The sequence below is a fragment of the Wyeomyia smithii genome, chromosome 2, assembly GCF_029784165.1.
Source record: "Wyeomyia smithii strain HCP4-BCI-WySm-NY-G18 chromosome 2, ASM2978416v1, whole genome shotgun sequence".
NCBI lineage: Eukaryota > Metazoa > Arthropoda > Insecta > Diptera > Culicidae > Wyeomyia > Wyeomyia smithii.
Genome location: NC_073695.1, coordinates 228,246,114 through 228,269,827, shown reverse-complemented (window position 1 = coordinate 228,269,827; position 23,714 = coordinate 228,246,114). Strand labels below are relative to the sequence as shown.

Here is a 23,714-nt window from a genome sequence, read left to right as displayed (position 1 = left end):
AGTAAATCTAAACTATAAACCGCCTAAAATCAATCAGTGAAATAAACAAATAAATTGGCTAGAAAAGAAATCTAATGAACAAAATGCATGTTTCCAACAAAAGGTAAACTTTTTTATTATGTCAAAATTGAAACATAACTTTTGGAGAAATTAAGTCTTAATTTCTTCACGGGTATTATATAAAACAAGCTAGAATGATGTCATTTACTGTATTAGATATAATTTGATCTGATATATGTGCCAATGTTAAAAGCACACCAGAGAGCTACTGCGTATAACAAAAAACACACCGATTAAAGCCGGCATTTTATAGCTTCCAAAGTGTCGAATGTATTGTAAAAACAACAAAATGCTTCACATCTGTGTTTCACTACATTCACCACTCCACTACATTGAAAGCGAGAATGCGAAAATTTGACCTAAACAATTCGCTGTTAACAATCAGTATACGCGTGGCGGCTGTTGATTGATGAGCTGCACGAGCACGGCTTTAAAAAATGATGCTCGAATTCGTTAGCCTGGTTTTGGCGGGTGTAGTGATACTGTTGACTTTTTATTGGTTCACGAGAAAGAATGACTATTTTCGGAAGAAATCCCTACCGGCTCTGCCAGAAGGCTTACTGTTCGGAAACACACGGGTTCTGATGTTCAAGAAGAGCTCGATGGGAGAATTTGTTAAAATGGTGTACGATAGCTTTCCTGCAAACAAGTGAGTACAATTTAGCTATAGTTGTCTTATGTGAGCATTTAATTTTAATTATTTTAAAATTCAAAGAGCCGTGGGTTTGTACGATGGTTACGGTCCTGTGTTTATGCTGACCGATCCGGAGCTGATAAAGAAGATTATGGTGAAGCAGTTCGACAGCTTCGTGGATAGACGACCGTTTTTCTGGAATCCCAAGTGTAAGAGTCCGAAAATTATAATTAACAAAACCTTACTAACGTTGATGGGGCAACGCTGGCGTAATATGAGGGCCACGCTAAGTCCTGCCTTCACGGGGAGCAAAATGCGGCAGATGTTCGAGCTGATTTTGGAGTGTAGTGAAAATATGGCATCTCACTATAATAGGCAACTGACGAAAGTTGTTTCACTGGAACGGGACATGAAGGATATTTTTTCAAAGTTCGCCAATGATGTTATAGCTACTTGCGCATTCGGTATTAAAGTTGATTCGCTTGAAAATCCCGAAAATGATTTCTACGTTAACGGGCGCAAGATGATGCGCTTCAATCGATTAAGTGTTGCGTTTCGCGTAATTGCCATTCAGTTATTTCCACGCATTATGGATTTCCTCGGAATAGATATTGTAGACCGGGAGCAGATAGATTATTTCACTAAGCTTATTTTACACGCTATTAGAACCCGACAATCAGAACACATTCTGCGCCGTGACATGATTCAGCTGTTAATCGAAGCAAGAGGTGGAACACTCAAGTATGAGGCGGAGAACGATCAACCGGAGGGATTTGCTACCGTACACGAATCGGAAGTTGGGCAAAGCCAAAAGCGAATTGAGATGACAGATATTGATATGGTTGCTCAATGTATAAATTTCTTTGTTGCCGGATTCGATACGGTGTCGACTTGTCTAACCTTCTTCGCATACGAGCTTGCGATGAATCCGGACATTCAACAGCGGTTGTATGAAGAAATATCAGAAACCCATCAGCGTCTCAGCGGGGAACCGCTGAGCTATGAAACGCTTCACGGCATGAAATATTTGGATATGTGTGTCTCGGAAAGTCTCCGACTGTGGCCCCCGATTCCGATGATCGACAGACTGTGCGTTCGCGATTATCAAGTTAATGAGGGCAAATTGCAATTCACCATCGACAAGGGTACCGCCGTTTGGATTCCGGTTCATGCTCTTCACCGTGATCCCGAATACTATCCCCAGCCGGAAAAGTACGATCCGGAGCGATTTGGCAGTGAAAATAAACAATCGATAAATTTGGGCGCGTATCTTCCCTTTGGTTCTGGGCCGAGGAATTGCATCGGTTCGCGACTTGCCCTCACCGAAGTGAAATCGATTGTGTACCACTTGTTGCTGAACTTTTGTCTGGAAGGTACAGCCGGAACGCCGGTTCCGATGCGGCTTGCCAAAGGTTTTGCTGCCACTAACAACGAGCGTGAGGTCATTATAGCTTTGAGAAAACGAAAATAACGAAGTATTTCAGAACACTGAAAAATCATAACAGTACGATCGAAAATCGTTGAAGAATATTTGATAATTTCAAAAAAATAATGCTCACTCAGTTAGACGGCGTCCAATATAATCACGAAAGCTTTTTCTTATCTCGATATGAACGTACCTAAAAAAAGAGATAAAAATTGATTAGATTTATGATAAACGTTGCAACAGAGTTGTAAAAATGTAATCTTCATTGTTTCTGCTTCAAAACAAAAACTAAACTCTTTCCTGGTTCACATAAGATTTAAGGTTATCACGAAACGGTACCAAAAAGAGGAAAGAATAAGACCGAAAAACAGCAGCACCAAAATTCACAATAGAAATGAATGATCTGATCATTTAACTTCCTTGCTAACTTTATATTCGAATTGAAGAACTCGAAAGTTTTATATCAAAAGTCGAAACTTAAAAAATAAATTTAGGTCAAAAATCGAAAGTGAAAAAAGAAATAATAAAAGTTACGGGGGTTAAAGGTAAATTAACAAATATCAGAAAGTGAATATCAGAAGGTTTTAGAGAAAAAAATTTTAATTAAAGGTTCGAACTCGAAAAATGATAACTAAGCGATGGAAGTCTAAAAACGAAAGTCGACAGTGGAAAGTTCAAAGTCAAAAGCCAAAAATCAAATTCCAAAAATTAAAGACCGAAAGTCAGAAGTCCAAAATAAAATGTGAAAAATCCAAAGTTGACAGAAGTTTCAAATCAAAAATAATAAAACTGAACTCAAAAATTAAAGTCAAATATCGGCAATCAACGTTCGAAGTCAAACGTCCTCAATCAACGAGATTGTAGACCTAACTTATGAAGGAAGAAAGGAGTAACCAGTTTTCACTTCCATGAATTTATTCGACACATATTATGTCACAAACAAGTTCATGAATAAGAGATAGATTCTATTACATATTTTCCTCCACCGTTTTACTAGAATCTTGCATTACTTCGAATTTATCGAATCAGGTTCTCGCTTTGATTTCCAACCAAACGCCATGTTCCGCCTGGATAGTAAACATACTTTTCAGCAAGCGCAGGGGGATTTGTGTTTTCTCAGTTGGCTCCAACTTGAAGTCCTTCAGCAGGTAAAACAACATCAGCTTAACTTCCATAAGTGCCAAACGAGATCCGATACAGTTACGGGGGCCAACTCCAAATGGAAAATACGTTGCAATATCGATTTTCGACCGGTTTTCCTCGTTGAAACGCTCCGGATCAAACTTGTCAGGGTTCGGATAATATCTCGGATCTCTATGGATGGCAACTGTTGGAATCCAAACGGTTTGATCCTTCTCAATTACAAATTGTGTCCCAATGCCATCGTCATAAAGATAGTCTTTGACACAGAATCGATCAGCAGCTGGTACTGGAGGCCATAGGCGAAGTGCTTCCGATACAACCATATCCATGTACGTCATTTTCTGTAACATTTCGTAACACAATGGTTTATTGCTGAGAGATTGTTCGACCTGCAGAATTTCTTCATACAGCCGATTCTGAATCTCCGGATTTACCGCCAATTCGTAGGTTAGGAATGTCATACACGTAGAGACGGTGTCGAATCCAGCCAGGAAAAATAAGAAACACTGCGAGATTAACTCGTTTTCAGTCCACACCCGAGAATGTGCTGCCTTTCCGACACTGGACTCTTCGACTGTGGCAAAGCCCGCATCTTTTTGATCCTGCTCATCTTTCGAATGTTTCAGTGCTCCTTTTCGAACTTCCATTAGCATGTGTATCATGTCGTTGCGTATAATTCCATGAGCTTCTCTCTGCTTCATGTTGTCAATGATCACTCCTTTGAAATAATTTGTTAGATTGGAGTCCACAAAATCGATTCCCAATTTTTGCGCCAACCGAGGCAATCCTCTCAGCAAAAAAAATTTAAACAGAATCTTAACTGTTTGAAAATTAAGCATCTCCTTGCCTTTTATATAAAATTCGTTGCCTCGATCCTTCAACGAATTCACCTGAATACCGAACGCGACCGTAGCAATTACATCATTCCCAAAACGTGAAAAAGTATCCTTCATTTCGTACTCGAGTCTTTTTCCCGCCTTCATCTCCTCGGTAAAGAAACCATTCATGCCTTTGGCACAATCTGCCACCAGTTCGAACATGTGCCTCATCTTACTCCCGGTAAAAGCCGGACTCAGAGTAGCCCTCATATCCCGCCACTTCTGGCCACGGAGTGCGAACAGTGAGTTACCGAACAGACTGTCTTCGTTGACATCCTTGTCCGGACTGCTCAGCGTTGGTGTGTGATCCAGAAAATAATCGAAATCTTTCACAGCAATCTTTTTGATCACCGCCGGATCACGCAGCATTATTATCGGTTTCATAAAGTCGTAAAAACCAATCATTCTAGAAGTGATGAGAAAAATAAATATTGATTGATGTTTGAAGTTTGAAGCTGAAACTACTCACTTGGAGTCCGGAAATGTTTGATAGAGGATTTTAACGTGAGACGGCATGTCGCGCGTCCGAAATATCATCGGTCCGGAACTCCCCAATATTAGGGTTGGCTTCACACAAGGTATCGGCTTCGACAAAAAGTATTCATACTTTTTCGATATGTAATGCAGGATCAGTAGAATTAATATGCCAACAGCGGCTGCTGTGAATAAATCAACCTCCATACTGAACGAGCGAATAGGAAACTAAACTTAAGATTCCTGTTTTTTATGGCTAACTTATCTGCGACTTCCCTCAGGCTTCAGTTTGGAGTGACTGACAAAAAGCGTATCGCGACTGTCTGCTGAACAACGGACAACATTCAATTAAGCGGTCGATTGATCAGTAGTGAGAGAAGTCGCTCATGTGAGTGTGAAACTGTAAACCTGTTCTGAATGGTTTGTCAGTGTTGATGAATCGTTTGGCTTGAATTACCACACAACGGTGATGAGTTGCAGCGGTATTGAGACTTAATGATGAAAATTTTGTGGCAACAAACGAAATTATAAATTAAATATAAGATTTTTGTTATGAATCGATGTTATTAGATTGGCTGGTAAAATAGAGGCACTGTTTGATTTTGCTTTTCAACTTATGGTCAAACCATAATACGCTGCAAGAAGTCGAAACATTTGCAATTGAGATTAGTTTTATCTTATCAAACAAAACAAAAGCTAGTGATAACAAATAGCAAAACAAGAACCTAGGCAATGCGTAATGAATTAACCCAAGGAAACTGAAATTGGTGTGAGGGGTCATTCCAATCTGTTCAATAATTACAATACAATCAACAAAAAAGCAAGGAACAGATACTCGGCCGCGGTCTACACTAGCGGCGTTACTCTCTCTCTCTTCCTCTCTGTTTACTGTTCAGTTGCGAGAATAATTTTTTGGAGCAAGTTACTCTCTACCAAATAGAGAGTAGTGTGTGTTGATGGTCGTGAAAATAAGTAAACTGAACACGTTTAGTATGCGTACTTTCCACAACAGAACTTCAACGAGGATGGAGGTAGATTTATTCACTGCAATCGTTATCGGCACCATAATTCTGCTGCTTCTTCACCACATATCGAAGAAGTATGAGTACTTTCTGCCGAAGCCGATTCCCTGCCTGAAGCCAACCTTGCTACTGGGCAGTATGGGACGTATAATATTCTTCAAGCGTGAAGTGATGACCCATTTCCGAATGCTGTACAGTACCTTCCCAGATTCCAAGTAAGTAACTTGCGAATCAGTTAGTAAAAAAACATTGAGGACAACCGCTTTTCAGAGTGGTCGGCTTCTACGAGTTTATGAATCCAATATTTCTGCTTCGTGATCCGGAGATGATCAGAAAGATTGGTATGAAGGATTTCGACTATTTTCCTGACCGCACACCTACGCTGGACACGCCGGACAGTCTGTTCGGAAATTCGCTGTTCGCGCTACGAGGACAGAAGTGGAGACATATGCGGGCAACTTTAAGCCCGGCGTTCACCGGGAGTAAGATGAGGCATATGTTCGAATTGGTGGCCGACTGTGCCAAAGCTATGAATAGTTTCTTTCTTCAGGAGATCATGGCTGGAAAGCGACTTGAATACGAGATGAAGGATGTTTGTTCACGTTTCGGTAATGATGTGATCGCTACGGTTGCGTTTGGTATCCAGGTGAACTCGCTGAAGGATCAGAATAATGAGTTCTTCTTGAAGGGCAAACAAATGGTGAAATTTCAAACGTTTAAAATGTTTGCTAAATTCTCTTGTTACGAAGCATGCCTCGTGTGGCCCAAAAACTAGGTATAGACATTGTGGACGCAGACGTGGCGGATTATCTTAGGAAATTGATTCTTGACAATATAAAACAGAGAGAAGTTCATGGCATTATACTCAATGACATGATACAAATGCTGATGGAAGTTCGAAAGGGTTCATTGGAGCATTTCGAAGATGAGCAAGACAAGAAAGATGCAGGCTTCGCCACGGTCGAGGAGTCCAGTATTGGAAGAACAGCCCATTCTCGGGTGTGGACGGAAAACGAGGTAATTTCACAATGTTTTCTATTTTTCCTGGCTGGATTCGACACCGTATCTGCATGTATGACGTTTTTGACTTATGAATTGACAATCAACCCAGACATTCAGAGGCGTCTTTACGATGAAATCATGGAAACCGAGCATTCCCTCAACAATAGGCCACTATGTTACGAAGTGTTACAGAAAATGACGTATATGGATATGGTAGTTTCGGAAACTCTTCGAAAGTGGCCACCGGCCATAGCTGCCGATCGATACTGCGTCAAAGATTACCAGTACGATGATGGAACTGGAACGCGACTCGTCATTGAAAATGGTCGAACTGTTTGGTTTCCAACGCTTACCATTCATAGAGATCCAATGTTGTATCCAGACCCGGATAAGTTTGATCCGGAGCGGTTTAGCGAGGAAAATCGGTCTAGAATTAGAGCTGGAACGTATCTCCCATTCGGCATTGGCCCACTTAATTGCATCGAATCTAGATTAGCGTTGATGGAAGTAAAGATGATGGTTTACTACCTACTGAAGGACTTTCAGCTGGAGCCAACTGTGAAAACACAAATTCCGCTTCAGACGGTAATGAGTTTGTTCACCCTGCAGCCGGAGAAAGGCGTGTGGGTGGAGATGAAAGCAAGAAACGCTTGAAGTGGTGGAGCTTGATATTGATAACGTATCAATTGTTTGATAATATATGTTGTCATAAGAGTAAAGGGTTAGGGGCAACATTCATAATTGATACGACTTTATTTTTCTATACAATATATTCCACGATGTTAAATAGATAAGCCTTGAAAAATTTCTGTGAGTTCGGATTTACCTTACCCTATGAAGTCACGTGTTATGGTAATTATTCATCAAAAAGTAATTCAGGTGAAAAATGTTGAAAACTTGTGATAACTAACTTATTACAAATAAATAAATGAAATGGTATTTACCTCAATAATTTATTTTGCATTCAACCTTTAAATTTTGGATGCTGAACTCGTGGTTTTACTCTGCGATTGCGTTATAAAACCAGAATGTAAACAAGAATTCATCACAAAAAGCAGAATATTTCTCAAATTCGTCGAAATTTTCTTAAAAATTATATCAAGTAATCTCTAAATGTTATTTGAAAGTCTTCAAGGAATTATTAAAACGTTGATAAGCTGAAAGATGTTCAAATCATGAAAAAGCCGTAGTAAATCTTCCATAACTTATATGATAATTTCAATTTCAATCCCTTTAATGAACTAATTAAAAATTGATTGGATCAGAAATTGCTCAAAAATTAATTTGACAGTATTTTCAAAATTATCATTGTATTAAAAAAAAAATTCCCAGACACATTTTTTTCCTGTGTGGGCTCATCACTGCGACCAGAGATTAGATCTATTGTGATATTGCCCAGGTGTTTTCTGTACTCCGCACTAGAGATGGTCGGGTATGGGAAATTTGTTACTCGTACCCGACCCGTACCCGACTCATCGAAAATTTTCAAACCCGTACCCGACCCGAACCCGAAGTCTGGTTTGTTTAAAATACCCGTACCCGACCCGAACCCGAAAAATACCTATTCTAACTACCCGTACCCGACCCGTACCCGATAGAAAAAACGCCGAAATTGCCGGTACCCGACCCGTACCCGACCCGTCCTGGTTTTTTTTTTTTAAATTTTTTTTTTGTTCGACATGCCTGGGTACCTCGTACATTTTATGCACTGATTGTCATATGTGGTTTCTCGAGATGATGGCCGGAGCCAGGCTAGAACCGAGTGTGCGTGTGAACAAATGCTAATGAACCCAGAGTTTCAGGCGGGTGGTCCACTATAAGGAATCGGTCCACTATGAAAAGTGCATGTCTGGTAAAGTTTAAAATAAACGACGAGTTTTATAAACACATTAAAGGGTCAAACGAATTTTAAAAGGTCAAAATTAATATAGTTTATAACTTGAGAAAAATTTGATAATTCACTGCATCTGCCAAAAACCTGTAATTTTGAGTATAAATTCGGTGTCATTGATAAATTCTAAAAATCTGTAAAAAACAGATATCAAATAAATAAATAAATAAAAATTTAAGTGCTTTAGTCCAAAATTTGGGTGCAATATCATAAAATTTGATTTTTTTATAACTTTTCAAAACTCGGCATACTGACGTTTTTTGACATATTTAAAAAAAATATATCATTACTTTGAAACGCTCTGCAGCTTCAATGATAGCTTGATTTTTTTTTGGCCTCGAAGAAAAAGTTGATTTGTAGTTAGTTTTTATTACCTATTATAATATATAATATTGTTTTAATTTTTATAAAAACAATTTTTTTTTTGCGAAATTTGGTTGAGGAGTTGTGCAAAAACTACGTATGCTGTTTTTGTAAAGAGGACGCCCTGTGGCGTTGCTTGTGGTTGAAGATCATATAATTCTGTTTAATAAAAAAGTTAGGGGAGAAGTGCTAAAAAATCATGAAAAGTCACGTGCTTTATGAACATCTCCAAATAAAAAGTGGAATGGAGATTCGTGTACAGCACCCCAAAATTAAGTATATACCATATTTTTGTCGTATTTATCGACACTTTTTTTTACTTGGCAAGCATTTGTATTAAGTCGCCCCACTGTGCAATGCTCCGCGGTTTTCCTGACAGTTATGAAAAAAGCCCGACAAAAACTCCATTTAAATCAAAACCGTTGCAGGAAGAACTATTCAATCTAACATTAGAAAGCGATAGCATGATGTCATTCCCTTGGTGCATAGACTGCCGACAACTGTCAGAATAGGTATTGGGCGATCTCTCGTTGAGTGATGATGGGCAATTTTCTCTCCGATCTTACCGATTATCGACATTAAGAAAACACTCAGGCTTGAAATGATAAAAATTGAATTCTCACAATGCACGAAAATTGAATTACCCGTACCCGACCCGTACCCGACCAATTGAGAATTTTTCAAACCCGTACCCGACCCGAACCCGAAGCCTTGGTTTTTTAATTACCCGTACCCGACCCGAACCCGTAGAATATTTTTTGGCGTTACCCGAAACCCGACCCGAACCCGTCGGGTACGGGTTTCGGGTAAAAATACCCGTACCCGACCATCTCTACTCCGCACTTCATATTATTGGCAGTATCACTATTGAAGAAAGTGATACGCTTATCATTCATATCCGTGCTTGTGTGTAAGTTTTACCTTCCCGTTTCAAGCTTACTACTCTACCAGGGGCGACTCGTCCATAGGTGCAACCTGTGCATTGCACATGGGAACGCCATGCAAAAAAAAGTTTTCAATCGCAAATTTATATTGATATTTTATTGGTTTTTAGTTTCACTTTCAAATAGTAACAAATAGAATGACTTGCGTGATTACGCGGACATGACTGTGAATACTTCCTCGAACTGCGATTTTCAAAATTTGTAGTTGAACCGGTAGGTTCAAAAGCCACGAGTCGCCCCTGTACTCTACTATATCGAGCCTCTGTCCATCCTAACAATATCGCTTAATTACAATTCCCTGAAGAGAACTTTCATACGTTACTTACATCAGTGTTATTATACAACAAACAATATCGCACGCTAGCCTGGGGGGCTAATGCGGTCTCGACCAACTAGATTAGTTGAGAGAATTCGTTATCGATATTGTTTTCGGCACATTTTACATGTTGTAGGATAGGCACAACGATACACCGTGCCCCAGTGCTGAGTTGAGAAAATTTCCAGTTCGAAAAGTTCCTCGACCTGATCGTGAATCGAACCCGATAACACAACCGTGTGGGAGAGCTAGCCGACCGACATCGCTAACCACAGAACCACGGGAACCACTGTTATTATAACGGGGACTTATTTTTGTTAGAAGGAGAGTCAACAAAGGTACTGTAGAATTCAGATTGAAGGAAAGGTACTTGGTGGGAAGCCTGAGAATAAACCCACGCTAAAGTCCTTTGGCAACCAAATGGACTGATTCTACTAAGATTCGAACCCACGACCATCTGCTTACCAAGGCGGACTTTGTAACCTTGCGGCTACGGAGCTCCCAGACACATGAATAGTCGTCAAATTTTTTTTTGAGAACGTCGTCAAATAGTCAAACTATTCATTCTCATCTCATATCTCATAGCCTTAGGGTAAACAGGTATAATACACCCCCGCGAGATGAAGAAAACTTGTCAAAGAATGACTGCCAGAGAGTTGTCTAAACTTACATTCAACCATTTCGGCTAGGGTTTGCAATATACGCGAAATTGAATTCCCGGGAAACGCGAATTAAAAATCTCATTTCCGGGGAATTCCCGGGATTCGGGAATGGAATAAATTTTTGAACAAAAATGAGATTTCAAATGAAGTTTATTGATAAAAAAAGCAAAGCCTTGGTGCTACATTCCGATTCGGAACTTGAACTTCTGTTTTTTATTTATACACAGACTTCACAGCCGACTGTTTAGTGTACAGGACAATTGCGGGGCTAGCGCTACGATCCTACTCACACTAACAGTCTCTCCCAAGCTTAGACTCGAACCTACGACGACTGGTTTGTTAGCCCAGTATCGAGACCATCTGGGAGATTTAAGTTTATTAATAGGGTAACGACCTCAGAATTCGCCCACTTTTTCCGAGCACCCAAAATTCGCCCACCAATTTTTTTTATTATTTGCAATAATTAGTTGATTTAGTGGGTGGGCGAATTGTGGGGTCCTTAATTCGCATGAAAAACGAATTAAAAAAAAAAACATTCAAGTTTACATCAGAAATTCGCGATCGATTTTTGTTGCAAATATTTGCAGAAGGGTTTTCATGTTGTCAAACAACCGCTTCAGATCCGCTGACAATTTTGCGTTGAGCCAAAATAATGTAATTTCCTTCAGTTTCGAGTTTTGATAGTGTATTTAGTTTTATTGCACTATTGTATAGTAAATCTTGCGAAAATTCTCAAGGAACTCACTAATCCCGGGAATCAATATTTCTGTTCCCGAGATCCGGGAATCCCGGGAAAAGATAATTCTCGGGAAATCTTTCCCCGGGATTTCAAACCCTAATTTCGGCTCAGATAGAAAAAATATATTTTTTAAATTTTAACTTTTTTTTTCTCATTACTCCATAACTGGGCAGCCACCAGTGCTAAGCTAATCTTTTATAGTTTTCATTAAAAAATTGTATTTTTGAAAAATGAGGTTTTTTGATAAGCAAGTATCAACCTCTTTTTTTCGGAAAGACAAAATCATCATCTACTACTTTGTCGAGGACGTCACACCGTTCAGACAAACCGTCTGGCTCTAAAAACATTTGTGGTCGTCAATAATTTTTTTTTACATATTCGTTTCAAAAGTGAGTCGTGATTCAAAAAAAAATTTATAACTAGCTCAAAATGACATCTTCAGCCCATCTGTGAAAAGTTTCAGGTAAATCAAAAATGACAATTTAAAAAAATAATTATATTGGCAAATTTTCTATAGAATTACTCAGGAGAGAACAACGTGGAAGATGAAGTGTTTTCCTACCATCATTAACGATACCGCTTACCGTGCAACTCACGTGCTGTTAAAATGAACCGTTGCGTGGTTTAGTCAATGCATATAAGAATTTCATGTTCAGGAAGTTTGTAGCTTTTGCTCTATATTTATATAATTTCTGATGAAAATCTTGATACGCTGTTTCAAAACGCTTCCAAAGTAATCTCTTTACGAAACGAAGAAATGTGAATATGTTGGAAAATAGAAATCCTATTAAAGCCTCTGTTGCTGCTTTCGAAGAATTGCGCTAAATGGATGTGTCCGTTGGATTTTAAATATTAATGCTCTTTTCAAGTTTTCCTAAAATACCGCGATTTACAATAATCTATTGTGGTCCCCTTTATCTTTCAGAAAAACTCAGGTTTTTCAGAGGCACATGTACCAGAAGCTTTGTTTTGCCACAATTCATTACTTCTCACTATCGTGATTCGTTTTTCGTGCGAGCAATTACTTTATGGAACCAGCTCCCAGCCGACTTTAAAAATATAAATTTACGAGGGAGGTTCATGCGCAAATGTATAGATTGGCTAGAAGAAAGGAATTAAAAATATTAAAGTAAAAATCAATGGTACTTAAGTTAATGAGTTCAAAATAATTAATTATAGTATAAGATGTTGTTACATTCAATCCAATTGTAGAATTAAAGAAGGAGAATGCCTTACTCTACAAGTATACTTTGCAATAAAAAAAATAAAAATAAATAATAAAGCTGGTTTGGTAAGATTTGCATACAATGAGGAGCTCATAATAATAGTTTTCTGGACTCCTCCCAGATGGTCTCGAGGTACGATGCTGGCCTAACAAAAGCCAGTCGTCGTAGGTTCAAGTCTCGGCTCGGGAGAGACCGTTAGTGTCAGTAGGATTGTAGCGCTCGCCCCGTAATTGTCTAAACACTTGGCTGCGAAGTCTGTGTATAACAAACAGAAGGCCAAGTTCCGAATCGGAATGTAGCACCAAGGCTTTTTTTAATAATAGTCTTCTTAAACTGGAATTTTCGAAATTTTGACCATCCAAAAACAACAAACGTAACTACAGTTCCTGATAGTGTGTCTGAGAGCCCTCTGGTAGCCTTTAAAAATGGATGAGGAAAGTTTGTGAACAATATGCGTTTACAAAGAAAGAGATGATTGAAAATTTTTATTTTTTTGCATGTTTTGAATTTTTGAGTGACTTACAACAAAATTCTTTGTGTATCGTAGCAATTTGATCCAAAACACATTGAGAAAACGTACAATTACAGGCGTTTTTATTCACGCGGATTTTCGAATTAACGCGGGTTGGGAGTTCAAAACGTCCAATTGTAAAAGACCTAGTAAAAAAACCCTTCTCCCTCCGAAGCATTCGGAATGATCGTCAAAGAGAACAATTTCAAATACAGGTCGTAGAGCGTCTCTGGTTTTTTTTCTTAAGCGTGGATTTTTTATTTAACACCAGTTTTCTAAATAACGCGGCTTTTTAAGTGGATTTTCAAGTTAACGCGGTTTTAGGCGATTGTATACGAGGTATGATTCCCCGCGTGAAAAAATCTGACTATAGAATAATTGTTTATTTGACCAATTTCCTAAAACCAGGTGTAGTCACAAAATTCCATCCCACAGACAGAAATTCGATACAATTATCCGTTGCAACAGTATGTTTTTCTGACATACCTTTGCCGTAATGAAGTGCTGATACTAGACACCTTGTTTCCAATGGGAAACAACGGCGGCCGTATGGCAGCAATATAACTATAAGTTTTTGGTAACTATAAGTGACAAGAAAACAGCCAAGAATAAAGCAACAAGAAATAGACAGGGAGAAAAATCGACAAAGAGAATTGTTTCTGTCCGGGGTTCTAAGCAGGTTAGAGTTAAGTAGAATTTGTATAATAAAATCAATCTAGCAACAGATTTCATTCCGTGCGGTCGTTACTTTCTTCTTGTGTAGAAGATAACCTTAGCCCTTGCAATCGCACTTCGGGGAACCGTGCTTCAACTCAAAGTGGCCAGAGTGGTACTTTTTTGACTGATGTAAAATAGCATGAAATTTTCGATATCAATTTTTTTGAAGTGATATGTTTCAGAAATTGCATTAATTGCGAGATTTCTCAAAAAAAAAATTTCATTGCAGACTTAAAAAGTCTGAAAGCTGGAAAGAAAGTCGATTTGAAAAAAAAAGTAAATCATTTTTAAACAACACCAGATCTCGAAGTTTCATGCATATATAAAACATTTGGTTTAAAAGATGTCGAGACTACGAAACATTTAAGCTTTACCAGCAAACGAAATTCGAAGGTCAAAATTTTCCCCTACATTCCAATGGAATCCTAATAAACAATAATGTGGGAGGTGTCAGAGCCTTCTGTGTTTATCTCTTCGTAGAATGTTTTTGAATTTTGAGTATACATTTCAGAATCATAATTTTACTGCTCCTCAAGCACACTTTATACAAACGGAAGTAGTCACATGATGCTTCGTGTAGGATTTGCAGGATCAGACATAAATTTGAGCAAATTGTAAAGCTTGCTAACTTTAGAACTAGAACAAACTTTTGCTCATATTGTGGCGCTCTTGAAGGACGAATTTGGAAGTTCTTAGCGCCCACGTGTCAAGAATTTTGTCAGCTTAACCTATGTATTTTATGACATTCCGCAAAATGACTGTATTTTGTAAACAATCAATATAAAAGCCGAAAGAAGGGAAAAATGTGCCATTGTGGTCTGCATCTAGGGTAGCTAAACAGCTGATATTGCCCATAAATACTGTATGGCGCGTTATCAAACGGTATAAGGGAACATTGACGACGATTCGGAGGCCTCAAACTAATCATTGGAGTGGAACTGTCGACCGGAAACTGCGTGGTAAGATTTGGAAGACCATCAAGTGCAAACCACAATCTGTCGGATCGTGATTTGTCCAGAAAATTCCAAATGCTGACCAAGTTCGACGGGTGTCTTCTGATGGCCGATAACAGTCAAGGCTGACTTCGGGAAAATTCCAGGTCAAAAATTTTACTTGACGACGATTCGGAGGATGTTCCAATCAAATTTGAATTTGTTGTAACCGACAAATTTGCACGGAAATTTATGATTTAGCAGAGCATTTGCAGTTGTGGCAGAAAATTTAAAATTTTCGTTATAAATAAGACAATGAAGTCGGAACTGTACCAAAAAGAGTGTCTCTAAAAACAAATTTTGACGTTCATTCGATCCCACGACCATCCCGTGATGTTTCGGCCAAATCCACCCTATTGAGAAATACTGGGCAACCATATAGAAGAGAATCAACGCAACGGAAAAAGTTGTTCAAGAAGTTATTCAGATAAAGACCTGGTGAAATAAGATAGCCAAAACGATGGAGAGAAGATAACATCTTGAATTCAATAATAAATAATTGAAATACACGCAATTGTTTTTGTTCCAATATTATCTGAAGCAAGCTTTACTTAACATTGGCTAAAATATTTATCTTCTTACAGACGCACATTTTCGTTGAAAACTAATACCACCGAAAGACAACAATTTTTCTTCAATGCTTGGTTCTTCATTCTCTTATATTGGTTTGATCTATTCAAAAGATTTTAATCCCATTTGAAGGGCCTTCTCTGTAGATTTGCGTATGAATACGTTTTTTTTCTTTCAAATTCAAATTTATCAGGGCCATCCGTCACTAGCTGTTTAATTTTTTTTTTCATCTTACATCTAATATAATAACATTGCGATTCTGACATAACTCTGTTCGATTTTTGTTGATTCTTAACTGAAGTTGATATATAGTACATTATTATTCACATTTTAGTTGATTAATAAATTCCTCCGAAAATCAGCAACGTTATTTTTATCGATTGTTCAAGTTTTTGTTGGTAGATTTGCCACTCGCATGCATACTACAACAGGCATTTACTTCAACCGCACGTAGTAATAGAGTGTGCGCGCAGACGCTACTACCGCTTTGGTGTGCGAATGTTATTATATTTGTATGCACAAAAATGACGTAATTGCCAATCTTAGGTCAACCAGAATGAAGGTATGTTTACTTAAAACAGTCTGTGAGTAACTCTCGATCTGAACTGAACAAGACAACTCTGCTTGTCTCTCTATCTCCATTCGGCAAAAAATGAACAAAATATCGTTTGTTTTACAAGATAAGCATATGTAAACATTCGGTGTACCGCCCAGTGAAGTGAAAATTTACGCGCGCAGACACTGTGGCGCTGGGTGCGAACCGCACGAAACAACCGCAAACATGGTTGAAATCGATCTATTTACGGCAGTTGCCGTCGGGGTGATAATTATACTGTGCTATCACTACATAGCGCAGAAATATCTGTACTTCCTAACGAAACCGGTGCCATGTCTGAAACCAACCTTTCTGTTGGGTAATTTTGCCTCCTTACTATTTCGTCGTAAGGATATTGTATCACATTTGATAACCAATTACAACGCATTCCCAGATGCCAAGTGAGTACTGAGTGCCCGGTTTATAAAACACCAAGCTAAGCGTTTCTTTCATTTCTGCACACAGGATTTCTGGATTCTTCGACTTCATCGGTGGAGTTTACCTTCTGCGCGATCCAGAGATGATCAATAAAATTTGCGTGAAGGATTTTGACTTTTTTACCGATCGTACTCCGATCTTGCCTCTGGATCAGAACAACGACTACAGTTTATTAGGTAATTCGCTGTTCGCAATGCGGGGTCAAAAGTGGCGCGAAATGCGTGCTACCTTGAGTCCAGCTTTTACTGGTAGTAAGATGCGGCAGATGTTTCAGTTGGTGGCTTCGACTGCCCAGTCGTTGACTGCTTTTTTTACTGCTGAAGCTCGTAAAGGGGTAAGGCTGGAGTATGAAATGAAGGATATGTTTTCGCGATTCGCAAACGATGTCGTCGCTACAGTTGCCTTTGGGATGGAGATGGATTCTGTGCAGAACCGCGACAACGAATTCTACTTGATGGGTAAAAAACTGGTTGACTTTTCTTCGATAACAATTTTGTTTAAATTTTTTATCATGCAATTTATACCGTCATTGGCAAACAAACTAAAGTTTGATCTGTTTGATGCCAAAGCAACGGAATATTTCAAGTCAATCATTGTGGGCAACATGGCGCGAAGACAAGCGCAGGGAATCGTGCGGAATGATATGATCCAGATGTTGATGGAAGTTCGCCGCGGCACCCTGAAACATCTGCAGGACGAACTGGACTCGAAGGATGCAGGATTCGCAACAGTGCAAGAGTCTAGTGTCGGAAAATCCACACACTCTCGGGTGTGGTCGGAGAATGAACTGATCGCTCAATGTTTCCTGTTTTTCTTCGCTGGTTTCGAAACGACGTCTACTTGTATCACATTTTTATCGTATGAAATTCTCGCAAACCCAGAAGTTCAGAAGCGTTTATACGAAGAAATCATTGAGACGGAAAAGTCGCTGAATGGAGAGCCACTTACGTACGAAACGTTGCAGAAAATGCAGTACTTAGACATGGTGATTTCAGAGGCGCTTCGTATGTGGCCACCGAATTTGCACTCGGAACGGTTCTGCAACAAAGATTATCAATTCGACGACGGAGTTGGCACACGGTTCACCATTGAAAAAGGGCGATCCATTCTCATTCCAACCATCGCAATTCAACGGGATCCAAAGTATTATCTTAACCCAGAACGGTTTGATCCGGAGCGATTTAACGAAGAAAATCGGTCCAGTATAAATCCTAATACCTATTTACCTTTTGGTATTGGTCCACGGAACTGTATCGGATCGCGGTTGGCCCTGATGGAAGTTAAAGTGATCATGTATTACCTTTTGAAGGATTTTAGCTTGGAACCGACCGAGAAAACTCAGATACCTCTTCGGGTTTCGAAGAAGAGATTAACTCTGCATACGGAGGGTGTTTGGTTGGAGTTTCGGCCAAGAGCTTCAAAGGAGGAATAATAGACTTTGTTTAAACCAAAGTCATTATATATTTATTTTTTATTCGTGTACAACGTTTCCCTGCGCACTAAATAAGAGGAAGATTATATATATTTCTTGGTGTCAAACTGTCATTTGAAAATAAATATGTTTGTTTTAGTCAACATTCGAAAGTTCATTCAAGGGCATGTTGCGCTCAACAAATACGATTTCCGTACCTTTCAAGCCTCGTGCAAGGTTCGATCTGCGCATGTTATCACAATAATCCAATGAAAAATTGGGATTATTGTTCTCTAGCTTATCAGTGTGATTCTTACAGTTGTTTCTATAGCGTTTCTTATCTTCATCTCCATTCTACAATAAATGCTTCCGTGTTGAACAAGCAATACTTTGATTAATTTCCAATTCAATTAAAATGTCTAAGGCCAATCCACATCCAATCTACGTATGCTACGTGCTCGTATATAAAGATCAAAAATGCAATTAAAAACAAATAGAAATCCATCATTTGGCTGATTAGTATGTTTTCAGTTGAACTTGAGTATTAATTTCTGTTCATCGCATTTTTAGTACCTTTTTAATGTGAAGATATTTGTAAAGACGCCGATTTTATAACTCAAAAGTAAAAAAAACTTTTACCTTTCATAAGAACTAAGTAAGATTTTTCATTAATCAATTGATCAAAAACCGGTTTTCAGTAGAAGAATTAAAAGCTAATTATCTTGACATTTCATTTAGTTACAAAAAAGTTATGTACGTTTGAGTATTTTGACATTTTCACTTAGAATTTTTTTTGAGTGTTATATTTTAGTTACACATGACAATGTTAAAAAAATATCGCTAAGAGCATAATACCAATCCAACAAAGATTTCATCCTAGCAAAACCAAATTTACACTGTAAAAAAATTTGAAAAAATAACTATTCAAAAAATCAAAACCATTTTAGTTGTTATTCTACCATTTTCGAACGCGCATCAATGTGAAAATAACCATGCCAATAAAAATACCTATACAAGCGCTACTTCACCAGCCTCGTAAACACAGAAGCGAGAATGACGAAACTAGAAAAAGTTGTGCAGTTGTAAGTGCTTCATATGCATCATCTCTCGGGAGATATTTAACAACTGCTGCTGGTGCTTTTGCTCCTGAGAAAAAAAAAGTCAGATTCAATTGCAATGTCGGTGGAGGAACATAATCTCAGGATTATGTTCATGCATGAAAGCAGTACAAACATGCGGCGCGCATTCGTTTCCAGCCTGGCTCCTGAAGCAGAAGTACCAGCAGCAGCAGAGAATGGAAAGAAGCAGATGCGGACGTTGGAAGCAGGCGACAGAGGAAGCGGGCGGTACAAAGCAGTTCGCACACGGACCGAGGGGCAGATGGCGGGAAAAGCGACAGACAACCCTATCGAATTGTGCCTGATTTATTTTTGGGTTTATTTTTTGTGCGGCAGGAAACATTTTTCGACTAGACGATGCGAATGATAGTTACTGTGAACGCTGCAGGAAAAGTACGTATTAACTACTAACCGGAACATGATTCGATTTTTGTTTGATGATTGGGGGTAAATGCTCCAATGCAAACACTGTTCCTATTAAAACAAACAAATCTACAATTGAGTAATTAATGGTTTTTCTCTTTATAAATACATATGAAAATGGAAAAAGTGTTGGAAAACTACCGTTGTAAATTTCCTGTTTCATTTTTATTTTAACGAAACCTTTGTATTTTCTCAAACTTTTATTCTCAGCAAAACACGCCAATTTTTGACTGATATCGCATAATGTTAGTAGCTCATTGAATCATTTTCAAGCGGATGAGACGGATGGTTTATTTTTATTCCGAAGACTGGTGAATTTAGTACGTTTGTGACTGCTGCCGAAAGCATCGTCAGCAGCAAGGAATTATTCCTGCACCTGTTGAAAAAAGACTTGCGTTGACTATTAAAGCAGTGATGAAATTAAAATCCATGACTTTAGCAAGTATCAATTAAGGACGTGGTAATTATAGTTTGCTACTCTTTTGTTCATTGTGTTGTGCGTTAATGAATAAAAACTTTTCGTTGTCCTACGTAAATAATGCGGTTGTGTGTCGAATATAACCTTCTACTTTGCACAGTGTATATATTTTTTCTAGAACCGTAATTTTATTTACTACAACATATTTAACAACTTACGACTGATTGTTTCTTTAGTAAAATTGGTTATTTTTGCTTTCCAGTCATCTGCTTGTCAAAACAATTTTTTTTTATTTCCGACGTTTCGATTTATTATAAAACTTTTTCAAGGATTAGAAAAAAACAACGATATCCTTTCTAAACCTTGAAAAAGATTTAATATTAAATTGAAACGTCGGAAATAGGAAATAAATTTTCGTTTTGATGAGCAGACGACTGGAAAGCAAGAATAACCAATTTTACTAAAGAAACAATCAGTCGTAAGTTGTTGAATCTGTTGTAGGTAATAAAATTGCGGGTATAACCAATTTTACTATCTACAACTTTGCTGGAGAAACTATTTCAATCAAACAAATTTTTCTGATTTAGAACATTTTATCTATCAATCACCATTTTAAACAGGCCCTTTTGAATCAGCAGTCGTGAATCAACATGAACAGTAGATATCATGAAATGGCTTTATTATCAAAAAGGAAAAACTGTGGAAAGTTTCAGCAAAATCGGAAATGGTCGATCAGGCTCGATTTGTGAAGTAGCCTGGACTACTTCCTTTGTAAACGATTTGTTCGCTCGAGTGCAAAACGACACGCCCACCGGAGGTATAACTGTCACTAGTCATATATAAAAGCTAGCATGCAGCAATGTAGTCTACATTGTTCATCCGATCACTGTAGCAAAAGGGTGATTCACTGAAAACCGCATCGACGGATAGCAAGCAGACTTGCCGCAGCGCAGCAGGCGACGATCTTATGTTTGTATGGTTTTCGAAATCTGTTAAGTTTACAGGACTATTGCGGGACTAGCGCTATGATCCTATTGACACTAACAGTTTCTCCCGAGCCGAGATTCGAACTTACGACGACTGGCTTGTTAGGCCAGCATCGTACCTCGAGACCAAGTTGATTATACCATGTTTATATTGTACTAGCTGACCCGACAAACTTCGTCCCGCCTATTTTTGTGTTTAATTTAACAATTTTCAACATTCCAAATCCATTGATTTTTTGCGATTTGTTTATATCGTTTGAAATTATTGGAACATCCTCGTCTTTTGCCTTTAGTACATCACCTCTATTCCCGAAATACTCATATTGAGTGGTATTCAGTTATTTTCGTTGTTTTTCAGTAACTGAGAGTGGTCATCTTCGAATTCAAGTCCAGGGTTAATGCTTGGCTTCTATACATTATTTCGATTCCGGAAATACTCATATGCAGCAGTATTCGGCTGTTTCCCAGAAGTTGCCATCTTACAATTCAATTTCATTTTTAGCTTCATGCATCATTCTGGTTAAAGAAACACTCATAGTAGGTGTTATTAAGTCATTTTCGGCTGTTTTCCAGAAACCGAAAGTCACCATCTTAGAATTCAAAATGGAGTCTGTGGTCGATTCTAGCTCCTGTGTATTATTCTGGTATTGCAGCATCTCATATTGGATGGAAATCGGTGGTTTTTGGCTGTTTTTCAGAAAGCGGAAGTCGCCATCTTGGATTTTAAAACGGTATTTAGAGACAATTTCTGGCCTCTGAGCATCAGTCTGTTTGAAGAAACACCCATATTGGGTGGTATTTGGTCGTTTTCGGCAGTTGCATTTGTGGCTTCAGTGCATCATAGCAATCCCGGAAATACCCATATTGAGTGTTATTTAGTCATTTCCCACTGTTGTTTAGGAGCCGGAAGTCGCCATATTGGATTTCAAAATGGCATTTGAAGACAATTTCTGGTTTATGAGCGTCATTCTGGTTAAATAAACACTCATATTGGATGGTATTTGGTCATTTTCGGCTATTTTCCAGAAACCGGAAGTCGCCATCTTGTATTTCAAAATGACATTTTGTGACACTTTCTAGCCTCTGAGCATCATTCTGGTTGAAGAAACACCCATATTTGGTTGTTTTTGGGTCATTTTCGGCAGTTTTCCAGTCAAAAAGTTACCATTTTACAACTCAAAATGTTTTCTGAGGTCGATTTGTGGTTTCAATGCATCATCACGATTTCGGAAATACCCATATTGGGTGGTATTTGGTCATATCTCGTTGTTTTTCAGAAACTGGAAGTCGTCATATTGGATTTTAAAATGGTATTCAGAAACGATTTCTGGCCTCTGAGCGTCATCCTGGTTAAAGAAACACCCATATTAGGTGGTATTTGGTCATTTTCGTTTTTTTTTTTATCCAGTCACCGGAAGTCGCCATCTCACAATTGGTTCATTCAATTAGTTCACAATTGGTCATTTGCCGCTGTTTTTCAGAAACCGGAAGTCACCATATTGGATTTTAAAATGGCATTTGGAGACAATTTCTGGCCTCTGAGGGTCATTCTGGTTAAAAAACACCCATATTAGGTGGTATTTGGTCATTTTCGGCAGTTTTCCAGTCACCGGAGGTCGCCATTTTACAACTCAAAAGGTTGTCGGAGGTCGATTTGTGGTTTCAATGCATCATCGCGATTTCGGAAATACCCATAATGGGTGGTTATATCCTGCTGTTTTCCAGAAACCGAAAGTCGCCATCTTGGATTTTAAAATGATATTTGGAGACATTTTCCAGATAGAAACCGGAAGTTTCCATCCTAAATTTAACTATGGCGTCTGGAGTCGAAAATTTTCTTGCTCTCAGAAACCTCAACATACCAAATTCGGTTCCATTTGCTTGATTATTTCTCAAGATGTGCAGAAATTTGTGTGAAACCCCTCCTTTCAGAAGAAGAAGGGGTGTCGAAACATTATAGGCATCTTTGTTACCCCTAAAAATATTCACCTGCCGAATTTGGTTTCATTTATTTGGTTAGTTTTCGAGAAGTGCAGAAATTTGTGTTTCATTTGTTTGGAACCCCTCCCTCACATAAGAGGGAGGGGTGTCGAAACATTATGGACATATTTGTTACCTCTAAAAACATTTACATGCCAAATTTGGTTCTATTTGGTGTATTGGTTCTCGAGCCGTGCGATATTTGTGTTTCTTTTGTACGTAACCCCTCCTTTTTTAAAAGAGGGAGGGGCGTCAAACTGTTATGGATATATTTGATACCCCTAAAAACATCCACCTGCCAAGTTTGGTTCCATTTGCTTGGTAAGTTTTCGAGATGTGCATGAATTTGTGTTTCATTTGTATGGGACCCCTCCCTTCCAGGAGATCGGTTCAGTAGTTTCCAAGCCTATATGGAACAGACAGACAGAAAGACAGACAGACAGAGCTGCATTTTTATATGTATAGTTTTATATTGTGACACAGCAATGGCAACACATTTTTCAAACGATTTATCCGAGTTGTGTAGTTGCATTAATCTAGTATGGGAGACTAAACTTGGCTGCTCTGCCGCTTGTGTACTAGATGCCATCTTAATGATGTTGAACAGTTGACAGTAAACTAATGCAGTTCGCTCGCAACGTTCGTCTTTATACCTAGAAAAAAAAACAACGCCCGAACTTTTTTTACTTTCTCCCATAATACCGTGTGCGTGGCCCCGCCCACTTGCCTCGATAGTCTTCTCCGTAGGCATTTAAAGCAATCGCACGGCTTAATT

At 38.6% G+C, this 23,714-nt stretch overlaps 4 protein-coding genes and 1 pseudogene across 4 annotated transcripts in view; 3 read left to right on the top strand and 2 right to left on the bottom strand.

Moving 5' to 3' along the window:
• LOC129721072 (sodium-dependent transporter bedraggled) overlaps window positions 1-23,714 on the bottom strand; it is a 276,779-nt gene that overhangs the window by 81,572 nt on the left and 171,493 nt on the right. The gene's annotated exons all lie outside the window — the stretch shown is intronic.
• LOC129721088 (cytochrome P450 9e2-like) lies at window positions 463-3,120 on the top strand. The gene is made up of 2 exons (XM_055673219.1): window positions 463-709; window positions 776-3,120. The coding sequence occupies exons 1-2, from the start codon at window positions 498-500 to the stop codon at window positions 2,163-2,165; spliced, it is 1,602 nt and encodes a 533-aa protein (XP_055529194.1). The 5' UTR covers window positions 463-497; the 3' UTR covers window positions 2,166-3,120.
• On the bottom strand, window positions 3,018-4,965 carry LOC129721080 (probable cytochrome P450 9f2). Its single transcript, XM_055673211.1, has 2 exons — window positions 4,611-4,965; window positions 3,018-4,547 (listed from the first exon to the last, which is right to left on the bottom strand). Exons 1-2 carry the CDS (start codon window positions 4,820-4,822, stop codon window positions 3,146-3,148), a joined length of 1,614 nt encoding a protein of 537 aa, XP_055529186.1. The 5' UTR covers window positions 4,823-4,965; the 3' UTR covers window positions 3,018-3,145.
• LOC129721075 (probable cytochrome P450 9f2) lies at window positions 4,400-8,611 on the top strand (annotated as a pseudogene).
• On the top strand, window positions 16,106-18,160 carry LOC129721079 (probable cytochrome P450 9f2). Its single transcript, XM_055673210.1, has 2 exons — window positions 16,106-16,566; window positions 16,631-18,160. Exons 1-2 carry the CDS (start codon window positions 16,352-16,354, stop codon window positions 18,033-18,035), a joined length of 1,620 nt encoding a protein of 539 aa, XP_055529185.1. The 5' UTR covers window positions 16,106-16,351; the 3' UTR covers window positions 18,036-18,160.

What these genes read in the sequence shown, in the direction of transcription:
- LOC129721080 (XM_055673211.1), bottom strand. Translation starts at nt 4,822, where the DNA reads ATGGAGGTTGATTTATTCACAGCAGCCGCTGTTGGCATATTAATTCTA. An exon ending in CAAACATTTCCGGACTCCAA is followed by an intron (nt 4,548 to 4,610) that starts GTGAGTAGTTTC and finishes CATCACTTCTAG; the next exon opens with AATGATTGGTTTTTACGACT.
- LOC129721079 (XM_055673210.1), top strand. Translation starts at nt 16,352, where the DNA reads ATGGTTGAAATCGATCTATTTACGGCAGTTGCCGTCGGGGTGATAATT. An exon ending in AACGCATTCCCAGATGCCAA is followed by an intron (nt 16,567 to 16,630) that starts GTGAGTACTGAG and finishes TTCTGCACACAG; the next exon opens with GATTTCTGGATTCTTCGACT.
- LOC129721088 (XM_055673219.1), top strand. Translation starts at nt 498, where the DNA reads ATGATGCTCGAATTCGTTAGCCTGGTTTTGGCGGGTGTAGTGATACTG. An exon ending in GATAGCTTTCCTGCAAACAA is followed by an intron (nt 710 to 775) that starts GTGAGTACAATT and finishes TAAAATTCAAAG; the next exon opens with AGCCGTGGGTTTGTACGATG.